Source organism: Pseudophryne corroboree, chromosome 1, assembly GCF_028390025.1.
Source record: "Pseudophryne corroboree isolate aPseCor3 chromosome 1, aPseCor3.hap2, whole genome shotgun sequence".
Taxonomy (NCBI): Eukaryota; Metazoa; Chordata; class Amphibia; order Anura; family Myobatrachidae; genus Pseudophryne; species Pseudophryne corroboree.
In genome coordinates, this window is record NC_086444.1 from 561,623,351 (window position 1) to 561,639,566 (window position 16,216).

At 46.7% G+C, this 16,216-nt stretch overlaps 1 protein-coding gene across 3 annotated transcripts in view; it reads right to left on the bottom strand.

Annotated features, from left to right (window-relative positions):
* Positions 1-16,216, bottom strand: part of FOCAD (focadhesin) — an 872,056-nt gene that overhangs the window by 21,241 nt on the left and 834,599 nt on the right. For all 3 annotated transcript variants that reach the window (XM_063914161.1, XM_063914160.1, XM_063914162.1), the window contains one exon: positions 11,720-11,848. In XM_063914161.1, coding sequence (XP_063770231.1) covers positions 11,720-11,848 — 129 coding nt within the window. The remainder of the gene's footprint in view (positions 1-11,719; positions 11,849-16,216) is intronic.

Here is a 16,216-nt window from a genome sequence, read left to right on the forward strand (position 1 = left end):
ATTGCTCTTAGCTCCAGTATATTTATGTGGAGAGAAGTCTCCAGACTTGATCACACTCCCTGGAAATTTTTTCCTTGTGTGACTGCTCCCCAGCCTTTCAGGCTGGCATCCGTGGTCACCAGGACCCAGTCCTGAATGCCGAATCTGTGGCCCTTTAGTAGATGAGCACTCTGCAGCCACTACAGAAGAGACACCCTTGTCCTTGGAGACAGGGTTATCCGCTGATGCATCTGAAGATGCGATCCGGACCATTTTTCCAGCAGATCCCACTGAAAAGTTCTTGCGTGAAATCTGCCGACTGGAATCGCTTCGTAAGAAGCCACCATTTTTCCCAGGACCCTTGTGCAATGATGCACGGACACTTTTCCTGGTTTTAGGAGGTTCCTGACTAGCTCGGATAACTCCCTGGCTTTCTCCTCCGGGAGAAACACCTTTTTCTGGACTGCGTCCAGAATCATCCCTAGGAACAGCAGACGTGTCGTCGGAGACAGCTGCGATTTTGGAATATTTAGAATCCACCCGTGCTGTCGTAGAACTACTTGAGATAGTGCTACTCCGACCTCCAACTGTTCTCTGGACCTTGCCCTTATCAGGAGATCGTCCAAGTAAGGGATAATTAAGACGCCTTTTCTTTGAAGAAGAATCATCATTTCGGCCATTACCTTGGTAAAGACCCGGGGTGCCGTGGACAATCCAAACGGCAGCGTCTGAAACTGATAGTGACAGTTTTGTACCACGAACCTGAGGTACCCTTGGTGAGAAGGGCAAATTGGGACATGGAGGTAAGCATCCTTGATGTCCAGGGACACCATATAGTCCCCTTCTTCCTGGTTCGCTATCACTGCTCTGAGTGACTCCATCTTGATTTGAACCTTTGTATGTAAGTGTTCAAATATTTCAGATTTAGAATAGGTCTCACCGAGCCGTCTGGCTTCAGTACCACAATATAGTGTGGAATAATACCCCTTTCCTTGTTGTAGGAGGGGTACTTTGATTATCACCTGCTGGGAATACAGCTTGTGAATTGTTTCCAATACTGCCTCCCTGTCGGAGGGAGACGTTGGTAAAGCAGACTTCAGGAACCTGCGAGGGGGAGACGTCTCGAATTTCCAATCTGTACCCCTGGGATACTACTTGTTGGATCCAGGGGTCCACTTGCGAGTGAGCCCACTGCGCGCTGAAACTCTTGAGACGACCCCCCACCGCACCTGAGTCCGCTTGTACGGCCCCAGCGTCATGCTGAGGACTTGGCAAAAGCGGTGGAGGGTCTGTTCCTGGGAATGGGCTGCCTGCTGCAGTCTTCTTCCCTTTCCTCTATCCCTGGGCAGATATGACTGGCCTTTTGCCTGCTTGCCCTTATGGGGACGAAAGGACTGAGGCTGAAAAGACGGTGTCTTTTTCTGCTGAGATGTGACTTGGGGTAAAAAAGGTGGATTTTCCAGCTGTTGCCGTGGCCACCAGGTCCGATGGACCGACCCCAAATAACTCCTCCCCTTTATACGGCAATACTTCCATGTGCCGTTTGGAATCTGCATCACCTGACCACTGTCGTGTCCATAAACATCTTCTGGCAGATATGGACATCGCACTTACTCTTGATGCCAGAGTGCAAATATCCCTCTGTGCATCTCGCATATATAGAAATGCATCCTTTAAATGCTCTATAGTCAATAAAATACTGTCCCTGTCAAGGGTATCAATATTTTCAGTCAGGGAATCCGACCAAGCCACCCCAGCGCTGCACATCCAGGCTGAGGCGATCGCTGGTCGCAGTATAACACCAGTATGTGTGTATATACTTTTTAGGATATTTTCCAGCCTCCTATCAGCTGGCTCCTTGAGGGCGGCCTTATCTGGAGACGGTAACGCCACTTGTTTTGATAAGCGTGTGAGCGCCTTATCCACCCTAAGGGGTGTTTCCCAACGCGCCCTAACTTCTGGCGGGAAAGGGTATAACGCCAATAATTTTCTATCGGGGGAAACCCACGCATCATCACACACTTCATTTAATTTATCTGATTCAGGAAAAACTACAGGTAGTTTTTTCACACCCCACATAATACCCTCTTTTGTGGTACTTGTAGTATCAGAAATATGTAACACCTCCTTCATTGCCCTTAACATGTAACGTGTGGCCCAAATGGAAAATACGTTTGTTTCTTCACCGTCGACACTGGAGTCAGTGTCCGTGTCTGTGTCGACCGACTGAGGTAAATGGGCGTTTTAAAGCCCCTGACGGTGTTTGAGACGCCTGTAAGGTACTAATTGGTTTGCCGGCCGTCTCATGTCGTCAACCGACCTTGCAGCGTGTTGACATTATCACGTAATTCCCTAAATAAGCCATCCATTCCGGTGTCGACTCCCTAGAGAGTGACATCACCATTACAGGCAATTTGCTCCGCCTCCTCACCAACATCGTCCTCATACATGTCGACACACACGTACCGACACACAGCACACACACAGGGAATGCTCTGATAGAGGACAGGACCCCACTAGCCCTTTGGGGAGACAGAGGGAGAGTTTGCCAGCACACACCAAAACGCTATATTATACAGGGACAACCTTATATAAGTGTTTTCCCTTATAGCATCTTAATATATAATAATATCGCCAAATAAGTGCCCCTCCTCTCTGTTTTAACCCTGTTTCTGTAGTGCAGTGCAGGGGAGAGCCTGGGAGCCTTCCTAGCAGCGGAGCTGTGTAGGAAAATGGCGCTGTGTGCTGAGGAGAATAGGCCCCGCCCCCTTTTCGGCGGGCTTCTTCTCCCGTTTTTCTGACAACCTGGCAGGGGTTAAATACATCCATATAGCCCCAGGGGCTATATGTGATGTATTTTTAGCCAGCATAGGTACTTTCATTGCTGCCCAGGGCGCCCCCCCAAGCGCCCTGCACCCTCAGTGACTGTTGGTGTGAAGTGTGCTGAGAGCAATGGCGCACAGCTGCAGTGCTGTGCGCTACCTCATGAAGACTGAGAAGTCTTCAGCCGCCGATTTCTGGACCTCTTCTCTCTTCAGCATCTGCAAGGGGGTCGGCGGCGCGGCTCCGGTGACCCATCCAGGCTGTACCTGTGATCGTCCCTCTGGAGCTAGTGTCCAGTAGCCTAAGAAGCCAATCCATCCTGCACGCAGGTGAGTTCACTTCTTCTCCCCTAAGTCCCTCGTTGCAGTGAGCCTGTTGCCAGCAGGACTCACTGAAAATAAAAAACCTAACAAAACTTTTACTCTAAGCAGCTCTTTAGGAGAGCCACCTAGATTGCACCCTTCTCGGCCGGGCACAAAAACCTAACTGGGGCTTGGAGGAGGGTCATGGGGGGAGGAGCCAGTGCACACCACCTGATCCTAAAGCTTTTACTTTTGTGCCCTGTCTCCTGCGGAGCCGCTATTCCCCATGGTCCTGACGGAGTCCCCAGCATCCACTTAGGACGTCAGAGAAATAGGTAAAAGTATATATTTGGGTAATTTTAGGGGACTTTAAAAAAAAAAAAAAAAAAAAAGTGGAAACAGACCGATTACTCCGATCTGCAAGTCTAAAAACACTTGTGCCACGCATAAAGCACCCCAATATCGCTGTCCCATACCTTGTAGCCCAATTTCCATAATTTTGCACTTTTTCACCCCAAAAATTACATGTCATTATTGGCCAATTATAAATAATTAAAAAATAAGAATTTACTTACCGATAATTCTATTTCTCGTAGTCCGTAGTGGATGCTGGGGACTCCGTCAGGACCATGGGGTTTAGCGGCTCCGCAGGAGACAGGGCACAATAATAAAAGCTTTAGGATCAGGTGGTGTGCACTGGCCCCTCCCCCTATGACCCTCCTCCAAGCCTCAGTTAGGATACTGTGCCCGGACGAGCGTGCATAATAAGGAAGGATATTGAATCCCGGGTAAGACTCATACCAGCCACACCAATCACACCGTACAACCTGTGATCTGAACCCAGTTAACAGTATGATAACAACGAAGGAGCCTCTGAAAAGATGGCTCACAACAAGAATAACCCGATTTTTGTAACAATAACTATGTACAAGTATTGCAGACAATCCGCACTTGGGATGGGCGCCCAGCATCCACCACGGACTACGAGAAATAGAATTATCGTTAAGTAAATTCTTATTTTCTCTAACGTCCTAAGTGGATGCTGGGGACTCCGTCAGGACCATGGGGATTATACCAAAGCTCCCAAACGGGCGGGAGAGTGCGGATGACTCTGCAGCACCGAATGAGAGAACTCCAGGTCCTCCTCAGTCAGGGTGTGCCCCTGACCAAGTAGCAGCTCGGCAAAGTTGTAAAGCCGAGACCCCTCGGGCAGCCGCCCAAGATGCGCCCACTTCCTTGTGGAATGGGCTTTTACTGATTTTGGCTGTGGCAAGCCTGCCACAGAATGTGCAAGCTGAATTGTACTACAAATCCAGCGAGCAATCGTCTGCTTAGAAGCAGGAACACCCATCTTGTTGGGTGCATACAGGCTAAACAGCGAGTCAGATTTTCTGACTCCAGTCGTCCTGGAAACATATATTTTCAGGGCCCTGACAACGTCAAGTAACTTGGAGTCCTCCAAGTCCCTAGTAGCCGCAGGTACCACAATAGGTTGGTTCATGTGAAAAACAGAAAACACCTTAAGGAGAAATTGAGGACGAGTCCTCAATTCTGCCCTGTCAGAATGAAAAATTAAGTAAGGGCTTTTATATGATAAAGCCGCCCATTCTGACACACGCCTGGCTGAAGCCAGGGCTAATAGAATCTTCACCTTCCATGTGAAATATTTTAATTCCACAGTGGTGAGTGGATCAAACCAATGTGACTTTAGGAAACTCAAAACAACATTGAGATCCCAAGGTGCCACTGGGGCACAAAAGGAGGCTGTATATGCAGTACCCCTTTTACAAACGTCTGAACTTCAGGCACTGAAGCCAGTTCTTTCTGGAAGAAATTCGACAGGGTCGAAATTTGAACCTTAATGGACCCTAATTTTAGGCCCATAGACAGTCCTGTTTTCAGGAAATGTAGGAAACGACCCAGTTGGAATTCCTCTGTAGGGACCTTCTTGGCCTCACACCACGCAACATATTTTCGCCAAATGCGGTGAAAATGTTTTGCGGTTACATCCTTCCTGGCTTCGACCAGGGTAGGGATGACTTCATCTGGAATGCCCTTTCAGGATCCGGCGTTCAACTGCCATGCCGTCAAACGCAGCCGCGGTAAGTCTTGGAACAGACAAGGCCCCTGCTGGAGCAGGTCCTCTCTTAAAGGTAGAGGCCACGGTTCTTCCGTGAGCATCTCTTGAAGTTCCGGGTACCAAGTCCTTCTTGACCCATCCAGAACCACGAGTATCGTTCTTACTCATCTCCTTCTTATGATTCTCAGTACATTTGGTATGAGATGCATAGGAGGGAACACATACCCTGACTGGTACACCCACAGTGTTACCAGAGCGTCCACCGCTATTGCCTGAGGGTCCCTTGACCTGGCGCAATATCTGTCTAGTTTTTTGTTCAGGCGGGACGCCATCATGTCCACCTTTGGTTTTTCCCAACGGTTTACAATCATGTGGAAGACTTCCCGCTGAAGTCCCCACTCTCCCGGGTGGAGGTTATGCCTGCTGAGGAAGTCTGCTTCCCAGTTTTCCACTCCCGGAATTAACACTGCTGAGAGTGTTATCACATGATTTTTCGCCCAGCGAAGAATCCTTGCAGTTTCTGCCATTTCCCTCCTGCTTCATGTGCCGCCCTGTCTGTTTACGTGGGCGACTGCCGTGATGTTGTCCCACTGGATCAATACCGGCTGACCTTGAAGCAGAGGTCTTGCTAAGCTTAGAGCCTTGTGAATTGCCCTTAGCTCCAGTATATTTATGTGGAGAGAAGTCTCCAGACTTGATCACACTCCCTGGAAATTTTTTCCTTGTGTGACTGCTCCCCAGCCACTCAGGCTGGCATCCGTGGTCACCAGGACCCAGTCCTGAATGTCGAATCTGCGGCCCTTTCATAGATGAGCACTCTGCAGCCACCGCAGAAGAAAACACCCTTGTCCTTGGAGACAGGGTTATCCGCTGATGCATCTGAAGATGCGATCCGGACTATTTTCCCAGCAGATTCCACTGAAAGGTTCTTGCGTGAAATCTACCGAATGGGATCGCTTTGTAAGAAACCACCATTTTTCACAGGACCCTTGTGCAATGATGCACTGATACTTTTCCTGGTTTTAGGAGGTTCCTGACTAGCTCGGATAACTCCCTGGCCTTCTTCTCCGGGAGAAAACATCCTTTTCTGGACTGTGTCCAGAATCATTCCTAGGAACATTAGACGTGTCGTCGGAAAAAGCTGCGATTTTGGAATATTTAGAATCCACTCGTGCTGTCGTAGAACTACATGAGATAGTGCTACTCCGACCGCCAACTGTTCTCTGGACCTTGCCCTTATCAGGAAAGCGTCCATATTTCTTTTAGGAAGAATCATCATTTCGGCCATTACCATGGTAAAGACCCGGGGTGCCGTGGACAATCCAAACGGCAGCGTCTGAACTGATAGTGACAGTTCTGTACCACGAACCTGAGATACCCTTGGTGAGAAGGGCAAAATTTGGACATGTAGGTAAGCGTCCCTGATATCCAGTGACACCATCTCGTCCTGGTTCGCTATCACTGCTCTGAGTGACTCCATCTTGATTTGAACCCTTGTATGTAATTGTTCAAATCTTTTAGATCTCACCGAGCCGTTTGGCTTCAGTACCACAATATAGTGTGGAATAATACCCCTTCCCTTGTTGTAGGAGGGGTACTTTGATTATCACCTGCTGGGAATACAGCCTGTGAATTTTTTCCCAATACTGCCTCCCTGTCGGAGGGAGACGTTGGTAAAGCAGACTTCAGGAACTTGTGAGGGGAAGACGTCTCGAATTTCCAATGTACACCTGGGATACTACGTGTAGGATCCAGGAGTCCACTTGCGAGTGAGCCCACTGCGTGCTGAAACTCTTGAGATGACCCCCCACCGCACCTGAGTCCGCTTGTATGGCCCCAGCGTCATGCTGCGGACTTGGCAGAAGCTGTGGAGGACTTCTGTTCCTGGGAATGGGCTGCCTGCTGCAGTCTTCTTCCCTTTCCTCTAACCCTGGGCAGATATGACTGGCCTTTTGCCCGCCTGCCTTTATGGGTACGAAAGGACTGAGACTGAAAAGACTGTGTCCTTTTCTGCTGAGATGTGACTTGGGGTAACAAAAGTAGATTTTCCAGCTGTTGCCATGGCCACCAGGTACGATGGACCGCCCCTTTATACGGCAATACTTCCATGTGCCGTCTGGAATCTGCATCACCTGACCACTGTCGTGTCTATAAACATCGTCTGGCAGATATGGACATCACATCTACTCTTGATGCCAGAATGCAAATATCCCTCTGCGCATCTCGCATATATAGAAATGCATCCTTAAAATGCTCTATAGTCAATAAAATATTGTTCCTGTCAAGGGTATCAATATTTTCAGTCAGGAAATCCGACCAAGCCCCCCCAGCGCTGCACATCCAGGCTGAGGCGATTGCTGGTCGTAGTATAACACCAGTATGTGTGTATATACTTTTTAGGATATTTTTCAGCTTCCTATCAGCTGGCTCCTTGAGGGCGGCCGTATCTGGAGACGGTAACGCCACTTGTTTTTATAAGCGTGTGAGCGCCTTATCCACCCTAAGGTGTGTTTCCCAACTCGCCCTCACTTCTGGCGGGAAAAGGTATACCTCAAATAATTTTCTATCGGAGGAAACCCACGTATCATCACACACTTTAATTTATCTGATTCAGGAAAAACTACAAGTAGATTATTTCCACCCTACATAATACCCTTATTTGTGGTACTTGTAGTATCAGAAATATGTAACACCTCCTTCATTGCCCTTAACATGTAACGTGTGGCCCTAAAGGAAAATACGTTTGTTTCTTCACCGTCGACACTGAAGTCAGTGTCCGTGTCTGTGTCTGTGTCGACCAACTGAGGTAAATGGGCGTTTTTACAAGCCCCTGACGGTGTCTGAGACGCCTGGACAGGTACTAATTTGTTTGCCGGCCGTCTCATGTCGTCAACCGACCTTGCATCGTGTTGACATTATCACGTAATTCCTAAATAAGCCATCCATTCCGGTGTCGACTCCCTAGAGAGTGACATCACCAATACAGGCAATTTGCTCCGCCTCCTCACCAACATCGTCCTCCTACATGTCGACACACACGTACCGACACACAGCACACACACAGGGAATGCTCTGATAGAGGACAGGACCCCACTAGCCCTTTGGGGAGACAGAGGGAGAGTTTGCCAGCACACACCAAAAACGCTATAATTATACAGGGACAACCCCTTATACAAGTGTTTTCCCTTATAGCATTTTCACATATGTAATCATATCGCCAAATAAGTGCCCCCCCTCTCTGTTTTAACCCTGTTTCTGTAGTGCAGTGCAGGGGAGAGCCTGGGAGCCTTCCTCACAGCAGAGCTGAGCAGGAAAATGGCGCCGTGTGCTGAGGAGAATAGGCCCCGCCCCCTAAAACGGCGGGCTCTTCTCCCGGAGTTTGTGAGATCTGGCAGGGGTTAAATACATCCATATAGCCTCAAGGGCTATATGTGATGTATTTTAGCCATAAAAAAGGTATAATACATTGCTGCCCAGGGCGCCCCCCCCAGCGCCCTGCACCCTCAGTGACCACTGGTATGAAGTGTGCTGACAACAATGGCGCACAGCTGCAGTGCTGTGCGCTACCTTATGAAGACTGAAAGTCTTCTGCCGCCTGTTTCTGGACCTCTGGACCTCTTCAACTTCGGCATCTGCAAGGGGGGTCGGCGGCACGGCTCCGGGACGAACCCCAGGGTGAGACCTGTGTTCCGACTCCCTCTGGAGCTAATGGTGTCCAGTAGCCTAAGAAGCAAATCCATCCTGCACGCAGGTGAGTTTACTTCTCTCCCCTAAGTCCCTCGTAGCAGTGAGCCTGTTGCCAGCAGGACTCACTGAAAATAAAAAACCTAACTTAAACTTTTATTCTAAGCAGCTCAGGAGAGCCACCTAGATTGCACCCTTCTCGGCCGGGCACAAAAATCTAACTGAGGCTTGGAGGAGGGTCATAGGGGGAGGAGCCAGTGCACACCACCTGATCCTAAAGCTTTTATTATTGTGCCCTGTCTCCTGCGGAGCCGCCAAACCCCATGGTCCTGACGGAGTCCCCAGCATCCACTTAGGACGTTAGAGAAACTTCTTAATAATACCCCTTTCAGACTGCCACCTATGAACATGGGTTATTGGCACACGTAAGGTGCAATGGTTGAAATACCAGGTCGAGTGACCTGGTATATCAAACCCTGGTCGTGATCTCCAAGCACCGCCTCCGCCACACCACCACTGATGTCACCAACCCGGCAATAAGCCGGGTTGCAGACAGGGGAGGCTGAGGCGGGTCGCACACTGGGAGCTCCCGTGTCAGGCTCCCATGTGCGACCTGCCTCAGGTGGTCTGAAAGGGGTATTAGTCATTCAGGGGGTTGTCCCAGAGGTTCAGAACCAAATCCCAACAATTTTAACTGAAAATAGGTATTTTCCCCAAGTTTATCACCTGTTCAGAGTTGGTGAATTGAAATTCGAGGTAAGATACAGCAAAAACGTTTTCGTTGACAATTAAATAGGTGTTTGGCGAACTTACTGCGAATCGCGGTGATTTCAAGTCTTTTACCGCAAAAACGCATTTTTACCAGTAATTGAATACCCCCCTAAGTCTTTGGTCCATGGCAAAAGTAAGAAGCAGAGACTGCACTGCCTTGTACCAGAAGTCACAGCTCAGAGGCACTACTTAATCCATACAAATACTTTGTACAATATTGGCACCTGGAGTGTGGTCTGTGACTATAATTGGTGCAATAGGCTGAAAAATTAGCATGCTATTAATCATTCAGACATTGAAACAACTATTCTGAACATTACCATTCACATTAACGATAATCGTTTACAGCATGAATATTGCTGAAAACCGGTCGGGATTTGATTATCAAACATGTCCGATAGTAGCCACACACAAAACCTCATTATGCCGTGCAGCGCAAGACACCAGGTACGAGTGAGCCGTGCCGAGTGGTGTAGCGCAGTGAGTTTTTCTTTCATTTTTCATCTTATTCACAACACAGATGCAGGTATGCACCATTCAGTCTGTACCAGACATACCAGGCTGTGACTATAACAGCACAGGAATTGGTAAAACGATATATACTATACAAAGTCTCAGATAAAGCACAATGGAACTTAGTGTAAGAAAACGCTGCGGCTGCTGCATGGTAGCAGACTCAGTCACACCCAGCTATGTAAGTGTTGCATAGAAAGTAAATCAGTGCAGTCTCTCATCCAATTGTTTCATTTGTGTGACTAAAATGCACATTCGAACAAAAAGAGACACTTGGCACAAGCTGAGCCGGTGCGCCAATAAGGACTGTTTGGCGCACCTATGGCAATAAAAAATGAGAATACATCCGTACATTGTGCAGTGTATGGAAGCATAGAGAATACTGGACCATCGCTCCTCCCTCGCCTGTTCCACCATATTGTCTGCACAATCGCGCAGTCTATATCCAGCTGTAGTATAATGCAGCTCAAAATGTAAAGCACAAGATACATAGCTTCAAAAAACACTGGTGTGATTCCGCACTGGTAACAGTTTATAGTTGATTGATAGAGCCAGTATTCATAGGATATCCGGGCATAATGCCTCAATAGGGTCTGCTGGCGGTGCACCATGAAGTCAGTAATTGCTTACTGGGTACATGTTACAGAGAAGAAAGAAGACTTATTTTTAGGCGCACTCTTAGAAATTTATACTCAAACGTTACAATGACAAATTTAAAATATAACCTTTATTTAAATCTCTTAAAAAGTGGTCTCCTATTACAAACAAACACAAATATATCTTCGATTCGGTGGGCAGTAAATTGAGATTTACACAAATTATTCCCAGTAATAAGGGTGTTTCCTAGCAGAAGAAGCACAATGTATGTCCCAATAATGGGTGCTCAGCGCATTCTAACACTAAAAGCAGATCCTCCTAATTATCTGTTTAAATCTTGTTTTTTCCTGAACTCTCTTCAATGATTCAGGAGCTGGGCACACGGAAACTATTATGACCTACTATCATACCTCACTGCTTATGCCCAATCTCGTCCGATCTTGGAAGCCATACAGTAGAGGGCCGCGTCAGTACCTGGTGGGGGACCCCCAGGGATTACTCCGTGCAGTAGGTTTGGGATAGTTAACAACTCCAGTCTAACATTGACAATAGATTCAGCTCTGACTCTTTGTTTCAGCAATCTTCAGCAAGATCCCTAGCCCTTTGTTATATTGAGGTTGTTTCACGTTAACAGTTTGTAGCTACACTTACACGAGCATTGTCAGTGAATTAGAATGCACTGAGCACCCATTATCGGGACATTGTACTTCTTCCGCTAGGAATCTCCCTTATTACAATGTGTAAATCTCAATTTACTGCCCACCGAATCGAACATATATTTGTGTTTGTTTGTAATAGGAGATCACTTTTTAAGAGGTTTAAATAAAGGTTACATTTTAATTTTGTCATTGTAACATTTGAGTATAAATTTCTAAGAGTGCGCCTAAAAAGAAGATTCATAGCTTACCACAATACTGGTGTTAAGATTTCACAATCCAGAACAAAACATTGTAGGATGTACATTAATTACCAAAGTTGAGTCTCATAAGAGGAGCAAGTATGGACGCCCAGTTAACAGGAGGGTACTGATGCCCATCAGCGGCTGCAGCAACAGAAGACACACACACCTTGACCAGGGCTGGGGGTATTGATTCAGGACCTGTAATACAAGATTCCTGTTAGGTGATGTTTTAGTATGGGATTATTCCACAATATTTGATCCTGACAGAGTATGTATGACTGTGCTTACTCTTCACTATGTGCCTCATAACATTATTTGTCCTTTACAGAAATATCACATATTACTAATTAAGACCAGTGTATTGATATTATATAAATACAGTTTAACATTTATTCTTCTACAAATGTACCATAAGAGACCTGTGTGTTAAGCATTTATATGAAGTGATGCTAGTACACTTTGTTAACGTTGAGACCAGTGATTCTTAACTATTTTAGGTGCTTGTACCCATTGAGTTTTCATTCTTTTTCTTGTACCCCTGTCAATAATAATAATAATAATAATAATAATAATAATAATAATAATTATTATTATTATGTATGATTTTGTAAATACAGATGTGTCCTCAAACATCATTGCTGCAGGTCCCATATGACTCTGCTAGCATCGGATGTCTGTTTGCCAATGATGCAAATGAAGACTGTGCTGATTAATTTGATATGGGACACCTGTGGATCTGTGTGCAACCGAGTCTCTGAATATGTACCTGAAGTGCTACAATGGAGCAGCCCCAGCTTTTTTCCACACCAAGTTCCGTTGTGCTTCATATACATACTCCGTCGCACACAAAAGTGTCACATATCAAATTATTAAGCACAGTCTATCAGTGTGTCCTTGCAACTTATACCCCTTTTCCACTAGCTCTAAAAACACGGGTAAATGCGCGGGGGCACGCATTTACACGTGTTTTATTCTAGTGGAAACGGCAACCCCTGCAAATTCAATCCTACCTGGGTAGCTTACCGGGTTGAACACGGATGCGACACGGCTCCCGTTCACAGTGTATGGAAGGGTGGCGCTGGGAGATCATGTGATCTCCCAGCGCCGCCCCTGCCGCGTCACCAACCTGGCGATATGCCGGGTTGGTGAGCGCAGTGTAGAAGGGGGCTCTAGCACGGGTAGCAGCCGTGTCAGGCTCCCGGCTGCGACCCGTGCTAGCTAGTGGAAAAGGGGTATAAGACACATTTCTCAGCAACAAAAGACACACAATGCTATCGGAATTACACTGGACCTATCCGCAAACTTTTGCATGGCATCTCATGCTGCATAACGTATTGAGGTCACATCTGTAGGTCCATGGGGAGGTACAACTACCATTCTAATATCCAATATTCTAAAAATTAAAAAGCATCCACACCATACTCAATAACCAATTTACCAAAATTAACTAAATCAGCATACATAAAAATGAAAAACCACCCCATGCACCTCAGTCACCCCTATAAAGGAAAAAAAGTAACTTCTGATATATATTTACATTAAACACAGAAAGATATACTTTTCCACCATGATACACAGTACACGCAGACACATTGTGTTGTTGCTTTTTATCATCAATGATGATGCTGATGATTGTAAAAGGTTACATATAAAGGAACTCTCAACAACTCCAAAACAAGTTTGCAGGAATCTATGACCTGCCAACATGCTTCGTTCTATGAAAGAAAGTTTGCCACCTAGCAACAACTGGTAGGTTAGGCAGTAAGCCTCCCAACACAGCAATGCAGCAGGGAGAAAAGTGAAAAAAGAAGTTTCACCTCCCTGATGTAAACTGGGTGCTCACATGCAACCAGCATGCGGGTAGATGTTTATTTGGAAGTCTGTGAACGGTAATATTCCTCAAGGGACGAGAACCGGAAAAGGAAAAAGCCAATAAACCATTGAGCAGGAAAGAACACAAATGCCAGAGTGTCCTGGAAACACAGCTGTACTGTATGTATAATATAACATATGAAGATGTTGCAAGGTATGTAATGACACAACTGTTAAACTGAAGACAAGCAGTAACAGGGATGTGACCAGGGCTGCAATCAGAAACAGTGGACCCGGGACTGAAAAAATAGGCAGACTCCACCAACCTTTACCCACCACACACACCTACCTACTGCCCTCATAGCCTCACACACACACTCTGCCCTCATAGCCTCACACACACACGCTGCCCCCATAGCCTCACACACACACAAGCTACCCCCATAACCTCACGCACACATGCTACCCCCATAGCCTCACGCACACATGCTACCCCCATAGCCTCACGCACACATGCTACCCCCATAGCCTCACGCACACATGCTGCCCTCATAGCCACACACACACACACACACACACACACACACACACACACACACACACACACACTGCCCCCATAGCCTCACTCAAACACTGTGTGAAAGTACCACTAGATACTGACACACATGATGCCAGTCCTGTTTATTTAAAGTTTGAAAACATGCCCTTGGGTGGAAGGGGTTTAGAAACAGACTAGACTTTGGATGATTCAACTGCTTATATAAGAACTAGGGTTACCCGTTCCACCCTAATCGTGAGCAGGACCTTCAATAACGAGGGCTCATTAAAAGCATAGGGATGCTTAGATACGCACATCAAAAGACATCGCATCCATCTTTTATGCTCCCTTTTTCAAACTTTAGAGACACAATTGAGGGGTCTGTGCCTTTTAACATAGTGCTGCTGTAGGGACAGAAGCGAAAACTGATGAATTTAAATCTCCAACGCTTCCCTATATATGGGTATTGAAGGAGTCTCCTCCAAGCCCATTGATGGACAAAACTTCTGTTGAGTTTTTCACGAAAAGCTGAATGGAAAACCTTTGAAACTGCTGAGGAACTAAAAGTCTGTCTGATTAGTGTGTGTGTCACGGGGACATTGCAGGAGAAGCTTTGGACAAAGGTGTCTATTTACTAAGCTTTGGAGAAAGATAACGCAGAGAGCAATAAAGTACCAACCAATCAGCTCCTAACTGTCATGTTACAGGCTGTGTTTGAAAAAATAAGATTTTAAACCTACCGGTAAATCTTTTTCTCGTAGTCCGTAGAGGATGCTATGGACTCCGTAAGGACCATGGGGATAGCCGGGCTCCGCAGGAGACATGGGCACTTTAAGAAAGTCTTTAGACCTGGGTGTGCACTGGCTCCTCCCTATATGCCCCTCCTCCAGACCTCAGTTAGAGAAACTGTGCCCAGAGGAGACGGACAGTACAAGGAAAGGATTTTGTTAATCCAAGGGCAAGATTCATACCAGCCACACCAATCACACCGTATAACTTGTGATAACTACCCAGTTAACAGTATGAAAACAACATATCATCAGTTCAGGACCGATGCAACTATAACATAACCCTTATTGATGCAATAACTATATAAAAGTATTGCAGAAGTAGTCCGCACTTGGGACGGGCGCCCAGCATCCTCTACGGACTACGAGAAAAAGATTTACAGGTAGGTTTAAAATCTTATTTTCTCTAACGTCCTAGAGGATGCTGGGGACTCCGTAAGGACCATGGGGATTATACCAAAGCTCCCAAACAGGCGGGAGAGTGCGGATGACTCTGCAGCACCGATTGAGCAAACAAGAGGTCCTCCTCAGCCAGGGTATCAAACTTGTAGAACTTAGCAAAAGTGTTTGAACCTGACCAAGTAGCAGCTCGGCTTCGTAGTGGAATGGGCCCTAACCGATTTAGGCAACGGCAATCCAGCCGTAGAATGAGCCTGCTGAATGGTGTTACAAATCCAGCGGGCAATAGTCTGCTTTGAAGCAGGAGCGCCAAGCTTGTTGGCAGCATACAGGACAAACAGTGATTCTGTTTTTCTGACTCTAGCCGTTCTGGCTACGTAAATTTTCAAAGCCCTGACCACATCCAGGGACTTGGAGTTCTCCAAGTCACGCGTAGCCACCGGCACCACAATAGGCTGGTTCATATGAAAGGATGATACCACCTTAGGCAGGAATTGAGGACGTGTCCGCAACTCCGCTCTATCGACATGAAAAACCAGATAGGGGCTTTTATGAGACAAAGCCGCCAATTCCGACACTTGCCTAGCCGAAGCCAAGGCTAATAACATGACCACCTTCCAAGTGAGATATTTTAACTCTACCGTTTTAGGTGGTTCAAACCAGTGTGACTTAAGGAAACTTAACACCACGTTAAGGTCCCCGGGCTCCACCCGAGGTACAAAAGGAGGCTGAAAATGCAGCACTCCCTTCACAAAAGTCTGAACTTCTGGGAGAGAAGCCAATTCTTTTTGAAAGAAAATGGATAGGGCCGAAATCTGAACCTTAATGGAGCCTAAGTTTTAGGCCCAAATTCACTCCAGTTTGTAGGAAGTGAAGGAAACGGCCCAGATGGAATTCTTCCGTAGGAGCATTCCTGGCCTCACACCAAGAAACATATTTTCGGTGATAATGTTTAGATGTCACGTCCTTCCTAGCCTTTATCAGCGTAGGAATGACCTCATCCGGAATGCCTTTTTCCGCTAGGATCCG